Raw genomic sequence first — 15,197 nt, 5'->3', positions numbered from 1 at the left:
TGTAGTTCACATCATGAGGCCCATATTGTCTGGTTGTCCCCATTTACTTACGCTAAGACTGATGTGTGGATCTGTTGGTACCTTGTGACTGTTGGTTCAGAGGTACCCATTAGAATCACTTTAAAGTGTTTAAAAATTCTTAAGAATCTTGGATTCTGATTGGGCAGGTCCTAGGGGCATGGGGAGAGACATAGATTAAAAAACACATGGAAGAAACCCCCAAACCCTCTACCTTTACTCAGATGTAGTAAGAATCATTACCTTTAATACATTTAATATGTAACTAGAGTGATAAAATTTACTTTTAAGCAAATGCTTTGGGAAGATATGTTTCGTATGAAATGAAGCATATTTAAATCATTAACTGTGGAGGTGTTTGAGGCTACTGTGGTGTGGTAGAAAAAAATACTGACTTGCGGGACTTCCCTGGTGGCGCAGTGGTTGAGAATCCGCCTGCCAGTGCAGGGGACACGGGTTCGATCCCTGGTTTGGGAAGGTCCCACATGCCGCGGAGCAACTAAGCCCGCACGCCACAACTACTAAGCCTGTGCTCTAGAGCCTGTGAACCACAACTACTGAAGCCTGTGCTCCTAGAGCCTGTGCTCCGCAACAGGAGAAGCCACTGCAATGAGAAGACGGTGCACCGCAACAAAGAGTAGCCCTCGCTCGACACAACTAGAGAAAGCCCGCACGCAGCAACGAAGACCCAAAGCAGCCAAAAATAAATAAATAAATACATAAATTAATTAATTAAAAAAAAAAAGAAAAAGAAAAAATACTGAATTGGACCTGGGAGGCCAAATCATTTATTGTCTCTGAGGCCCATTTTTTTTTAAATCTAGAAAATAGGAATCCTAAGATATTTATCATAGGGTTGATTTAATGATTAAATGAAATGATTTATTTAGAAGTAGTCCAGCACCTGGTGGTGAGTTATGTTGAAATCTGAAAAGCATTACAGAAATAGATTTTTTTCAATTGAGGTCTTCTTTGAGTAAAGCTTAAGAAAATTGAAGTAATAATATCTTATATGCTATTTTTTATATATATATATATATAAGCTTTTGTTTTTGAGCTTGTTTTTTTTGAATGATAGGAGACTCATGACTCATGATGTAGTTTTAATATGTGTCATTAATGTAGCCTTTTTGGGAGAAATAGTGTTGGAAATCTTATTGTTTTTTATTTCCCCTTACTTTCAGCTCCATTTACCTCTTAATTCTCCTTTGCCTGGAAGCGAATTGACCAAGGAACCTTTTCGTTGGGATCAGAGACTCTTTGCATTAGTGTTGCGGTTGCCTGGCACGATGTCAGTAGAATCAGAACAGTTGACAGGTGTGCCTTTAGATGACTCTGCAATCACACCAATGTGTGAAGTGACAGGCGGTAAGTTCTTTGCTGGCAGTAGTTCAGTGACTTAAGCAGAGTTTATCTGAATGTTTTAAAATGTGCATTTCAAAATCTCCATGTTTGTTTTTGTTCAACAAATTAATATTAGAAGTTAGTAGACATAGATGGTTTTAAAACTACATTGATGAAGGTCTTTAATTCGATTTGAATAGGATGTGAATACTATTGGGTCTGATAATGCATGATATTTTTTTTCTAACCATATAGAAAATGCTGGTGTTTGAAGTTGTTAAACTTATTTTCTTATCTACAAAGATTGCTAATAATTTACAAATGCCGTAGAATTATTGTCTCTGAAAAAATGTTCTGAGAATCATCTCATTATCCATGTAATGATTAACGCCTGGTTAAGTACAGTTTCCCCCAGAGGCAAAGAGGAAGCTGGATAGGTTAGAGGAAACAGGTGGTGAACTCTCAGCCAGCTAGTCCGGGTGGTCACTGTGCTCAGTGAACATTAGTGAAATTCTTGAAACAGAGTATGTAAGAGGCTCAGAATTTTTATAATGTGGAATTGGTTAACAGGTGGGTTAAATTCATATGGATATGTATTGAGTGCCTACTGTGTACCAAGCACTGTTCCATGCTTTAGGACTTCCATAGTGAATATGACAGGCATGGTATTCTTGCTTTCATGGTGCATTTTAGTTCTTGCTTAGGGAATTTGATACTAAAATGTCCAGGTCTGGCATACCACTATTTCATCAGTGTCAGGGGCTGTGACATAGTCTCCATACACTGTCAGTGCTCTATTGAGAGTCTATCATAGCCAGCTATGTAAGTTAAAGGAAAATATAAAGTCTAATTAATATTTTAGGTGCCTTTCTTCTAAAATTCTGTGGATTTTGGAGATCTGCAAATTTCACAGACAAAAAGGGTATCCCATATAGATAGGTATGTGAAGAAGATAAGTTAGAAGAAGATTCCGAAATCACCATTGGTAATATCTTTCAGTGACCCAGAAAACTTAGTTGGTCAAGGAATTAGGGAGCTTTCCCCAAATATACATCCTGAATCTCTTCTGATGTAGTGGTTTATTTACCTCTCTTCATGCTCCTGCTAGCAATAATGGGAAACTGCTCAAATGTCACTCACCTTTCCATATTATATGAATAGTATGTTTTCTTCTTTATTTTCAAAGAATGATGACTAAAAAAAGTTTTGAGGATAAAACACCAGAAAAGTAGAAATAGCAGAAAAGCTAACATCCACTGGTGTTGTACTATCCAAATATGTAATCACTGCTAACAATTCTGTGCATTTTTAAACTTGATGATAAGAGTAGTGTGTGTACATTTATTTTTTCCATTATAGAACAATTCATGTTCATTAAGGAAAAATTGGAAAGAAATTTGCCTGTGTTGCCAAAATAATTAATATTTTGTTATATTTTTAATGTATACTTTAAAAATTATATAATTGTCATTGTAAGCATTTTTCTTTTATTATCAGGTAATTAATGAATACTCTATGCTAAATAACTGTTTTTGATTCTGGGAATACAGCAGGAACGATAGACAGAAAGCTTACATTTTTGGACTGTGTGACAGATGAAATCATGTAAAATGAATAAATAATATTTCAGAGAGTTCGCCTTACTATCAAGAAAAAAAAATAGGGTGAGGGTGCAGAGGGTAATGAGGCAGAGAATGAGTATTCCTGGGAAGTCTTTTGAGGAGGTGACTTTTTTTTAACCATAAACCTAAAGGATATGCTTACCCCAGTTTGCATCAATTTAAAATACTGCATGTCCTTGGAGATTATTATACTCTTTGTCTGAAGAAGTAAATAAAACAACAATTATTTATAAATTACATTTGCATATCTCTAACCTTGATGTTAAAGTCAGTTGTTTGAATAGGGATTAAATCAGCCCTGGTTGTATCTTAAAAATATTAATCCCTCTAAAATTATTGTTACAGCATGTTCATCAACCCTCTCTCTTTTTTAGATATTTTAGTTCCAGGTGTACAACATAATGATTTGATATTTGTATACATTGTGAAATGGTCACCACAGTAAGTCGTTAGCATTTGAACAGAAATCTGAATAATGGAGTAAGCCATACAAAGATCTAGGTAGAGGAAATAATAAGAGAAGGAACATGCCCCATGTTTTTGGGAGCAACAGGAAGGCTGATATGGCTGCAGCTTATGTAGGGAGAAGTAGAGAGTAACAGGTTTGTTTAGAGAGGTAGGCAAGGGCCAAGTATTGAATAGCCTTTTAGGCCATAATAAATATTTTTTTATTTTCCAAGTGTGATAAGAAGTCATTGGAGGGCTTTTTATAGAGGTGACATCTGATTTCTGTTTCTGAAAGATCACTTCAGCTGCTGGATGAGAATATACTGTAAAGTGGTGAGAATGGAAGCAGAGAGACTAGAAGAGATGATAGTACTTTGATCTAAAGTGTTAGGTTTGGAGGTGGTGAGAGGTGGTCTGATGGAAAGGAGAGACTGAGGGCAATGAGGGAAGAAGGAATCAAGGCTGATTCCTAGATGATTCAGTTGGCCTGAACAATTGGAGGTGAATGGCTATGCCAAGTACTGAGATGGTTACTCAGAGGAGAAGCAGGTTTGGGAGAGGCGTAGGTATGATATCAAATTTTAAAAATGCCTAATAGACATGTTGGTGGAAGTATTGAGGATAAAAACCTTTCTATAAAAATTGTAAGACTTTTCTATATTAAATAAATTTAACTTTCTTAGCCTCTATAAGGACTGTTGCCCAACTTACAAATGTTCCTTTTGTCTCTTACCCATTTTACTAAAATGCTAATCTAGTATACTCTGGGGGAAAGTTTTTTTTTTCCTTTGTTTCACTTTACTGCCTTCAGACTCACTATGTTTAGATTTTTTGGGGGGATCCTCTAACCACAAATGAGCTAGCTTCTTGACTTGAAAGTATGTGCTTTTCTCACAAATATTATTAGTGATCCCAGAAACTTTATCCTTCAATACAAGGTGTTACACATTCCAAGAGGTGAGTTTTGACATAAAGAATAAGAGAAACATGACATAGGTTATAGGTTCACTTTGTAAAGGTGGCAAAATTTGCTTTAACTTTCAAAAGAATTAATGAATTTTTGTTATTTTCTAAGTGACTCAAGTTTATTTTTTCTCCAATTTTCATAAAATGTCTTTGTTAGTAATTTTATTTCATGCTAAGATCATAACTTCTTTACTTATATTTTCCTAATCAATTAGTTGATGACACAGGTTAAGGGAGTAGAGAGGATTGCCACAATTTTATACTTAAGAACTTCTGTTTTTTATTAACATCTTGGGAATATGCTTAAATATCATGAAATAAGATATTGAACCTTTATATAATCTTCTAAATACTTCTTGTGTTAAGACGATCAGCCTTTTTATGTATTGTTTTATGTACATGTTTAAATTGACTCAAAAAAATTTTAATTTGCCAATTCTTTCAAATAAGTGTGGTTCCATATAGGCTTTCTATTTTAAATATTGATTTTAAATTAACATCATGGTTTTCAGGGAAGAAGGTATATCCAGATGAAAGTGTCTAATACCTTGTAAGGGTTTGAATCTTGGCTGCACTACTATACTAACTTGAATAAATTAGTTAATCTCTCCATGCTTTAGTTTTCTCATTTGTAAAATGGAGAAAGTAACCAATACAATTGTTGCTAGGATTGGATAAATTAATAGAGTGATTAGAATAGTGCCAGGTACATAGACACTCAGTAATTGGTGGGTATTTTTTATAAGTATGGCTCTCATTGTTGTATTCAGGGAAGCCATTTGTTATATGATACTTGTTATTCTAAGCTGACTCTGAGGATTTGAATCACTCTACTGCCTAATGTTCTCTTTTCTGAGTAGCCTTTAGCAGATCACATGTTGAGTATAAATTGATATGAGTAATTTGATATGTCAAATATAATAATATAATGTGTTTGGTAATAATTGGTTGAATTTCTTAAGGAATAGGACTTTTCCATATTGAGCTTATTGCAAATAACATTGTAAGATGTTTGATTAAAGATTTTTAGTTGTCATGGTTTTCAGCACTGGCCTAGATCAGTACAGATAATAGAAATATAAGTTATATATATAATTATAAATTTTATAGTGTCACATCAAAAAGAAACTGATAGGGAATTCCCTGGCGGTCCAGTGGTTAGGACTCTGCACTTTCACTGCCGAGGGACTTGGTTCAGTCCCTGGTTGGGGAACTAAGATCCCACAAGCCGAGTGGCGCAACCAAAAAACTAAAAAGAAACAGGTAAAATTAATTTATATAATATTTATTTAAATCAATATATACAAAATATTTCAACGTGAAATTGGTAATTAAAAATTATTCAGATATTTTACATTATCTTTATATTACATCTACAAAATCAGGTGTGTATGTTATAGTTACTGTACATCTCAATTTGGACTAGCTGTGTTTCAAGTTTTCAGTAGCCATGTGTATCCAGTGGCTGCAATATGGGACAGCACAGGTCTCGATATATTTATTGAAAAATCCCTGTTTAAGAAGTCTTTTCACTGGTATTTTTTCTTAATCACTAGCATTTTAATGCTTCTGAACTAAAAATTTTATAGGTTAAAATATTCAAGAGGGATATTCACTTAAGATAGGTAATTTCTAAGTATGTAAGCCAAATGAAATTCAGAAAAGCACACGCTACTATCTATATATTAAAGTGCAAACACTTAAAATATGCAGTACCTGCCAGCAGATCAATTAAATAATTATTGAGTATCATCTATGTCCTTAGCATTAATCTTTAGTGATAATACTTTTGTTAAGCAGGAGTAAGATTTTTGGGGGTTAGTTACCAGATGTTGTATATGTGTAATAAAGATAAATTGTGTTGGAAAACAGTTGGAGATGGTTTTTTATATTTATATATATTTTAAAATCTCATTTCATGTAATACATTGTGTATATATATAATGATTTTTTTCATTGTGGTTTGTTCACACAAAGATTTCTATTTTCCACATACCTTTAATTACAAAAAAAATTTACATACTCTCACAAAATGGAATTGTTGATTGAAGATAGCTATTTTTGTTTTGTTATTCTTCTATTAGATAATGAAAAGGTCAGACTTTATCATTGAACTTTTGTTAATCAGTATTGTCAAAAACCCTACTATGGTTCTTTTTTGTTAGAAGTAGGAATTTTTGCAACTTTATTCTTTTTATTTCAGGCCGTTCATACTCTGTATGTTCTCCAAGAATGCTTAATCAGTGTCTGGAGTCCTTGGTGCAGAAAGTACAAAGTGGAGTGGTAATAAACTTTGAGAAAGCAGGACCAGATCCTTCCCCTGTAGAAGGTATTATTGTACTTCCCTTATAGACATTTTAAATTGGCTTTATCAAGTATTCAACTAGAACTGAAAAATTATTATGATTTGGACTTGTCAATGTTAAGGCCAAATTCTTAAGATGACAAAACAGCTGTTGGTAAAGAGGGAAGATTAAATAGGAGAGTCAAGGTAATATGCTAGTGGTTTGGTAGCATCGCCTTTTTATATTGGTTGTTCATAGCCTGAAAATCTATAAGCGCCAAAACCCTTTTTAAACATTTACAGATTAGCATATTTCCTTTTTAGTATTGTAATGCTGACTCTCTCCAGTATATATGCTTCTTCCATGTCCCTTAATTCACAAGAGTGTTCAACCCTAAGTGTTTATTTAATTCCTTAGCTACATTTTTTCTAAAGATCAGACTGATCAGAGCCAAATGGTTGGTGTGGTTCCCAAAATGAGAAACCAGCCTTTGCCATTCAGCTTGATCCTTTAAAGTCTAGCTGAGCCCCACCTGGCTTTATGCTAATATTTTGTGATCATGAACTATTTATATTAGCCAGAGGGTATAAGGAGTTTTACCAGAACCAATGGACAGTTTACATCTGGACCTTCGGCCTTGTATGATGTAGCTTCTGACAAGAATTAGAAAGTCATTAATGGCACTGGCAGAGGTGATCCACTGGAGTGGGTAATTGGGAGAAGAGAAAGGTCATAGAGATGAGAAAGTGGTACCCTCAGAAGGGATTATAGGGAAGGAGCAGAAGATGGTAAGATTATATAAATCGCATACTGTGTCTGGTTTAAAAAAACAAACTTAAAAAAAATTTGAATTGTTACACATGGAATATATTTATTTTTAAATTATTTTAGGACTTTTGCTTAGAGTTAGGCACTAAGTAAATGTTTACTGAACTGTTAAAGAGAGTTACTGTTTTCTAGAATTGTTTTAGATTAAAGGTAGGCACCTCAAATCTGGATTTGCGTATTAACTTTTCGTTTTAGTTATTAGGCTTTAGTTAAAAAGATTGATTTTAAAGAAATATTCATTTAGCAATACTTACCTAGTATTTACTAAGCCAAGCATGATGGTGAAGAAATTGAGTGTTTGCCCTTATCATCTAGTGGGGAAAACATGTCATTCGTTAAACAAGTATCTGCTGTAAAGTATGTTTTACATATTCTGATTGGACAAGCAAAAGATGCTGTGGGACCTCCTTTCACCTATTGAACTCATAGTTGGAATGTGCTGATGTTACTCTCTAGTGAATTCTGATGTAATCTAAATGTTAAGCCTTAGTCATGATGGTATTCTACCATTTAAGAAAAACAGGAAAATCCAGAATTGAACAAGTATTAAGACATTTTTACTAAGTAATAGTAGATATAATTTAACTGCTTATGTTTTTCCTTTAATGATATATACGTTCTTTGCTTTGATTTCTTTGCCGTAGATGGGCAGCCAGATGTATCAAGGCCTTTGGGATCTCAGCCTTGGCATAGCTGTCACAAACTCATATATGTCAGACCAAATCCTAAAACTGGGGTTCCTATAGGTCACTGGCCTGTTCCAGAGTCCTTCTGGCCAGATCAGAATTCTCCAACACTAGTAAGTACCAGAGAGACTGTGACTTTGTAATAGTAACCGTTAACTGCTTTTCCTACTAGTTTTAAGTGCTCCCGTCAGTTAAAGGTGTGGCTGTTGTATAGGAATTAGACAAGCGCTGTTACTTGCTTTAGTGTGCTGTATTGTTCATCAGGAAGTGACAGAGAAGAGGCATCTGTCTCCTTTAGAATCTAACACTATGCTTATGCTTTTATTATTGGCCTCTGGTTACAGAAGCATAGATATAACAAGAGCTTCTCTTCGGATTCTAAATCTAATGTAACATGAGGATTTGTCTCTGGGACATAATATACAGTTTAAATGAAGGCTTAGAAAATAATTCTGATGGTTTGCCTGCAATCTTTTAGGGCTTAGTCTTAGAAATTCATGTTGACTTGCATAGTTTTAGTTATAGTCAGTGTTTTCAGTCTGGACGTTTAAGGTAGCAAAGATTTTCTGGTCTTGTTTATAGGAATTATTTTTAGAAACAGTGAGGCTTGTTGAATGATCCTGGTGAATTATCAGTGTTCACTGTATGGTTCTTATAATAATAGGGTAAATGTATACAAATATCTATTAAATCTTGTTAATACCCTTTTTTCAGATTAGTGTTTTTTGTAGTAACTGAGGACGCCATGGGATATGACAGTGGTTCTTTTGATGTTACCCTTAGAAGATAAGAGTTGTATTTCAAAGATCATTAAGCAGTCTTTAATAATGTTTCATGCAGCTATCATTTATGAATTAAATTGAACTCTTTTTGAAACCTTTTATGCTTTAAACTGATATCAACTCTTTAGGATAATTTTTACTTTTATTCTGTACAAGGTCTATAAAGTGATATTTCCTTTATTCATTAGGGATTTAATGTAGTACATGAAATTAAGTTCTTATACATTCAATGAGGTATCTTCTCTCTTTTTTGGATTGAACCATCATAGTTTTTTAGTCTGACTTTAGGGAAGCTCTCAATTTCTTTGGTCATATTACTTTCTCTTCTAGAGCCCTTTCAAAATTCTTACAGAACAGATATCATATTTATATGAAATATTATATTGTTGGTTATTCATTCTATTATATTTATTTAACACCTACAGTAGTACATATGGTACTCTTGTTAAGTCCTAATAGGAAGAAATCCGAAACCAGTATCACAAGCATTATCTATTAATATTGCTCTAGTGGTCTATTACAAATTGTTACAAGCCATAGAGGATTTTGAAGTGTCGGTAGGATTTCAGTTGGAGGAGGAAACTGTGTGAGAAAAAACTATGGAAGTAAAAAAGAACAAGGTGAATTTAGAGGAATGGAAAGTAACTGTGAGGATAGGTGGGTCATAATATGTATGTAGGACATTGAGAGTACTATTAAATAAACCGAATTGCTCATGACTTTACATGCAAGGTTAAGGAACTTGAGCTTTTCTTAATAGGGTTCATAGAACTGAAGACACTTTTAACAGAGTGTTCCTTTAGGAAAATTAATCTGGTGGTTGTTACATGAACTGGAAGGTAAGCTATTTACCTAGAGGGCTATTGCTTTGGTTCACTTAATATAAGAGTTTGAATTAAAAGATGATGGAAGAGAGAATGATAAAAAAAAAAGAGAGAGAATGTTAGAAAGAACTGGCAAAATTTAGTAACTGAAGGATATTTCAGGGGAAATGAAATTTTTACAAATAATAGTATTTCATATAAGAAGTATTGATATTGAAATTAAATGTGATTTATTAGAGACTGGTTCTGAATTTGAATCATGGCTCTACCAGTTATTAGCCATGTGTCTTTGGTTAAGTATCTTCTCTAAGCCTCAATTTCCCATCTGTTAAATAGAGATAATAACTCCTATCTCATAGGATTATTTGGGGGATTAAATGAAATAATAAATGCCCCCCCTTTTCTTTTTGGATCTCAGTATTGTCATCCAAAAAAATAGGTGAGTTTCACAGACCCATTCAATACGCTGTGTGTCAGGTACATGCTAGGCACAGGAGCAAAACAGTACTTCCCCTCTGGAACCTTACCATTCCATAGGAAGGTCAGCCATATAAACATAATAGAGTACAGTGTGCTGACTGTCATGGGGGCAGAGCAGAGCCCAGAGGAGGTGGTGCCTAACTGCCTCGTATGTGTTTGGGGTACATGGTGAGACTGTGTCAGGGAAGAAGTTTCTTAGAGGTTGGTACTTGCCTTGCCAGTTCAGTCTTCAAAACTTAGTTTGTTTGCATTATGCAAGGGAGAAAATAGTAAAGCAGCTTGTGGTAACATATGAAACACCAGGGCATGAAAGATAATGATCTGTTTGGGCAACTGCAAGTCGTTTTGGTATGGCTGGAGCACAGGGTGTACATGGTGTGGTGGTTAAAAGGCAGATGGGGACCGTATTGTCAAGGCTCTTTGTAAAACAATATTAAAAGAAAAGAATCTGGCCCTATATTTAGGTGGTTGGCTGCTATTTTTACCCAATAATTTGAGTTAGGAAAATTACATGATTATATTTATCTTTCATGGCCATGGGATTGATTGGAGGGGGCTGACTAATTAGGGAGACTAATTAAAACTGAACAGTTGTACTAATCTAGTCTGAGAAATGATGAAGGCATGAATTAGAGTGGTAAGAAATAGAAGGTAAATTTTTAGAGAGATGAGAATTTAGCATTGACAGAGGGCAGTAACTAAAATAGTGAGCATCTGCCATGTTTATGTGTTCTGCTAAGTGGCTTAGAATTTGTGGTATCATTTAATCTAATTCTTTGTGACAGTTAAGTATGGAGGATAAGAGGGAGATATTAAGGCTAACATCTAGGTTTTTAGAACAGGTTTTGTGGTTTGGGGGTGAAATAATGAATTGGGTAATAATATATTTGAGGGACCTATAGAAAATTCAGGTAATGTACAGTAGGTAGTTGGATACATACGAGAAATGAGAGAGAGATCTGGTCCCTAGACAGTAGATTTGGGAGCCACCAGTATATGTAGATAGTAACTGAGGCCAAAAGGAGTCCTTTATAGCTATGAAATTTCACATTATTTCTTCATAGCTCATATTTTCTTCACCAATCTTCACTTGGTGAGATTTTTAGGAAGGAGACTGTTAAGGGGAAATAGAGTAACTTGTTTTTTTTTTTCCTTTAAAGTATTGTGGTTTTTGCAGCTCTACAACAGGGCCTCCAAAGTAGGGTGTATTTAACACAGGGGTAACCAATACAGTCTGCTGGAATAGGGAAGGAAAGCATTAGAACTTCTATGTATGTTTACTCTTTTCTATTTTTAATATTATTTTGGTATATATTTTATTATGTACCTATAAATTAATCATTTACAAGTATAAATATATATATGCCCTAATATATTGTATATTCAAAAATTGGTACTGATCAATGTGTGTCATCAGTTTGGAAGCCAAGTAGTTAAATTGCTACAACTGAGGACTTACGAAGGTTTCTATTACATTAGTGGTTTCTTAGATATAAAAATTTTTGAGCACTTATTTAATTCCAAAATTTTGCATTTAATTTTTCTGATAAATTTGATTTTAAGACTTAACAAAAATTTTAATTCTGTATAGATTTTGAAGTGTTTTTTTTTCCTTGTGATTATATAATTTAAGCATTACATTTTTAAGTATTTTCTTTCAGCTTAGTGGTGCTTTTGGTAGTTAATTAAATTCTCACTCGCAAAACTGAGAAACTGAGTAAACTTTGGTAGTGAGGGATACTAAAAAGGAGTTTGTTTCTGGTACTTTGTGAAAGAGTAATAATAAGACTTTCCCCTCTAGCCACCTCGTACATCTCATCCTGTAGTGAAGTTTTCCTGTACAGACTGTGAACCGATGGTTATTGACAAATTGCCTTTTGACAAATATGAGTTGGAACCTTCACCGCTGACTCAATTTATCCTGGAAAGAAAATCTCCTCAAACCTGTTGGCAGGTGAGCTGAACGACTATAGCGATTTAAAATTTTATTTATTTATTTAATTTTTATTGAGAGTATAATTGATTTACAATGTTGTGTTAGTTTCAGGTGTACAGCAAAGTGAATCAGTTATACATATACATATATCCACTTTTTTTTTTTTTTGCTGCACTGGGTCTTTGTTGCTGCGCACGGGCTTTCTCTAGTTGCAGTTAGTAGGGGCTACTCTTCGTTGCTGTGCACGGGCTTCTCATTGCGGTGGCTTCTCTTGTTGTGGAGCACGGGCTCTAGGCGTGTGGGCTTCAGTAGTTGTGGCACGCGGGCTCAGTAGTTGTGGCTCGCGCGCTCCAGAGCACATGCTCAGTAGCTGTGGCGCATGGGCTCAGTTGCTCCGCGGCGTGTGGGATCTTCCCCGACCAGGGCTCGAACCCGTGTCCCCTGCATTGGCAGGTGGACTCCCAACCACTGCGCCACCAGGGAAGCCCTATCCACTCTTTTTTAGATTCTTTTCCCATATACGCCATTACAGAGTACTGAGTAGAGTTCCCTGTGCTATACAGCAGGTCCTTATTTGTTATCTGTTTTATATATAGCAGTGTGTATGTGTCAATCCCAGTCTCCCAATTTATCCCTCCCACTCCCCACACCATAAGTTTTATTTTTTTACATCTGTAACTCTATTTCTGTTTTGTAGATAAGTTCATTTGTAGCCTTTTTTTTAGATTCTACATATAAGCAATATCATATATTTGTTTTTCTGTCTGACTTACTTCACTCAGTATGAGAATCTCTAAAAATTTAATTTGATGTTTCTTAAAAAGTTAAATTGAATCCGTGGTTTATATAACGTTCTGTAAAGGTTATTAAATGTGAAGTTTTAACTACTCCTTTTTAACAGGTATATGTGAGCAATAGTGCAAAATATAGCGAACTTGGCCATCCCTTTGGTTACTTGAAAGCCAGTACAGCACTGAACTGTGTCAACTTATTTGTGATGCCTTACAATTACCCAGTCCTCCTTCCCCTTTTAGGTAAGTTATTCTCATCACATTCTCTGTGGCTTAGCATACATACAGATTTTTCCTAAAAACAAACTTTGGGAACATCCCTCTCTTTCTAAGTTTTCTTGTCTTCTGGAAATAAATGAAGATTTTTTTTTTTTAATACTCTAAAATACTGAAGCTGTATAAGGTTGTGATATAGCAACCTGTGCATGTTTCTGGTAAATTGAAAGTCAGTGTCAAACTACCTTTGATTCTGCAAACTATTGAAGATATTATGTTTTAAGTTTCTAAATTAAGTATTCTCTAAGTTTTTTGCAATTAGATTTCTTACATAGTTAGAATTAGTAATGCAGGCTTTGTATTCGGTAAATAATTAGACATTTTATAGAAGCATATCATATTTATAAGATCTGGGTATTTTCTAAGGATTTATCTATACTTTTAATTTTCATTTGGCAAATTTTTTTAAATGATGAATTTGTTCTAAAATAATATGATAAGCCTAAAGTTGGTTTCTGGGGACCATTTGGCTATAATTTTTTGAGGGGTACTGTTGGAGAAGACATCTTTCCCTTCATGGAACTGCATCAGACTTAAAGGTTACAGACAAAATATTAGTAGGTATATTTTGTAGAAAACATCATGCATACTTTGTTTCTGTCTTCAAATCTGTTTCATATCTAGATTTTCCTTGTGTATTTCCTGATTCTACCTTTATTATTACATTTAATTTTAGACCATAATTGGCACCTTTTTATTTTTAAAGTGGTATTACTACTCAAAAATGCCAGAACCAAAAATTTTACCACCTTTAATTTTGTTAAAAATATAGGTCAGATGTTCCTCTCTCTCTTATAGAAATAAGAAAGCAGACTTTAAAAATGAAACTTATTTGACTTGATTTTCATGTGTGAAAACAATGAATGATGATAGTTTGTTCACATTATAAATTTATAGATGACTTGTTTAAAGTACATAAGGCAAAACCAACATTGAAATGGAGACAGTCATTTGAAAGTTATTTGAAGACAATGCCTCCCTACTATCTTGGGGTAAGAATATTATTGTTAAAAATAGAACTTGTTATAAAATTTTATATTATGCTTATAGTTTACTGTAGGTATTAAAACTTTTATTTATTGCTGTTATAGAATAAATGTCATGAAAATTGAGTGTACAAATGACCCATATAAATGTAATGGGAAAGAAATGTTTCAGTGATTTGCAGAATAATGATGATGATGATGATAATAAGACAATATATATATATAATGCTTACCCAGGCCTGGTTCTATCCTAAGCACTTTACATGTATTAACCTCATTTAATTTATATGGTAACCCTACGAGGCAGAAATCACTGTTCTTATTTCACAGATGAGGAAACTGAGGCACTAAAAGATTAAATAATTCATCCAAGGCTACATAGCTAATATTTGGGGGTCAGGAATTCAATCCCAAGCAGCCTGGCTTTAGAATTTAAGCTTTTAACCTCAATTGTTATACTACCTTTTTAAATTGCAGTGTTATAATTATTTCCCTTTAAGGGTACAAAAATGTTTGTGTTGCATTATTCCCTAAATCTCCAGAAATATTACTTAAAACCTAGTGTATCATAATAGATAGGACCAATAATGCATATATTATTAAATATATTACTTTATTTATTTTGTGAAAAGTAGCTTCTTAACAAAAAGACCTACACTAAAAGCACTTTAAAACAATACTTCTGCTTTTACTGCAGGAATGTTACAGTATTTGACTGTAACTAATCTTTCTAAATGGTCCCTAATAAGAACACTAATTTCTTGAGCTTTGAAAATCATATGTTATAGTTGTAAGAGAAGAGTTGTGTGTGTCTAGCACATAGTGCCTGCTATGTAAGAGAGGGAAAAGGAAGCAACACTTGAATATGAACTGTTGCATATGTTTGACTCATATTTTTCATAGCAACTGGGAGGATTTAGCCAAAG

General features: G+C 34.1%; 1 protein-coding gene across 3 annotated transcripts in view; it reads left to right on the top strand.

The window, feature by feature from the left end:
• The window catches only part of INTS6 (integrator complex subunit 6), a 108,006-nt gene that overhangs the window by 57,030 nt on the left and 35,779 nt on the right, over positions 1–15,197 (top strand). For all 3 annotated transcript variants that reach the window (XR_009697519.1, XM_061170807.1, XM_061170806.1), the window contains exons 5-10: positions 1,203–1,386; positions 6,601–6,726; positions 8,155–8,309; positions 12,084–12,236; positions 13,120–13,252; positions 14,183–14,277. Coding sequence is in view for 2 of the 3 variants with exons in the window: in XM_061170807.1 (XP_061026790.1) it covers positions 1,203–1,386; positions 6,601–6,726; positions 8,155–8,309; positions 12,084–12,236; positions 13,120–13,252; positions 14,183–14,277 (846 nt within the window). In the remaining variant the exon portion in view is untranslated. The remainder of the gene's footprint in view (positions 1–1,202; positions 1,387–6,600; positions 6,727–8,154; positions 8,310–12,083; positions 12,237–13,119; positions 13,253–14,182; positions 14,278–15,197) is intronic.

The sequence above is a fragment of the Eubalaena glacialis genome, chromosome 16 (genome assembly GCF_028564815.1).
Source record: "Eubalaena glacialis isolate mEubGla1 chromosome 16, mEubGla1.1.hap2.+ XY, whole genome shotgun sequence".
In the NCBI taxonomy this organism is placed as follows: Eukaryota; Metazoa; Chordata; class Mammalia; order Artiodactyla; family Balaenidae; genus Eubalaena; species Eubalaena glacialis.
Note: the sequence above shows the minus strand (reverse complement) of the source record. Positions and strands in the feature narration are given on the sequence as shown.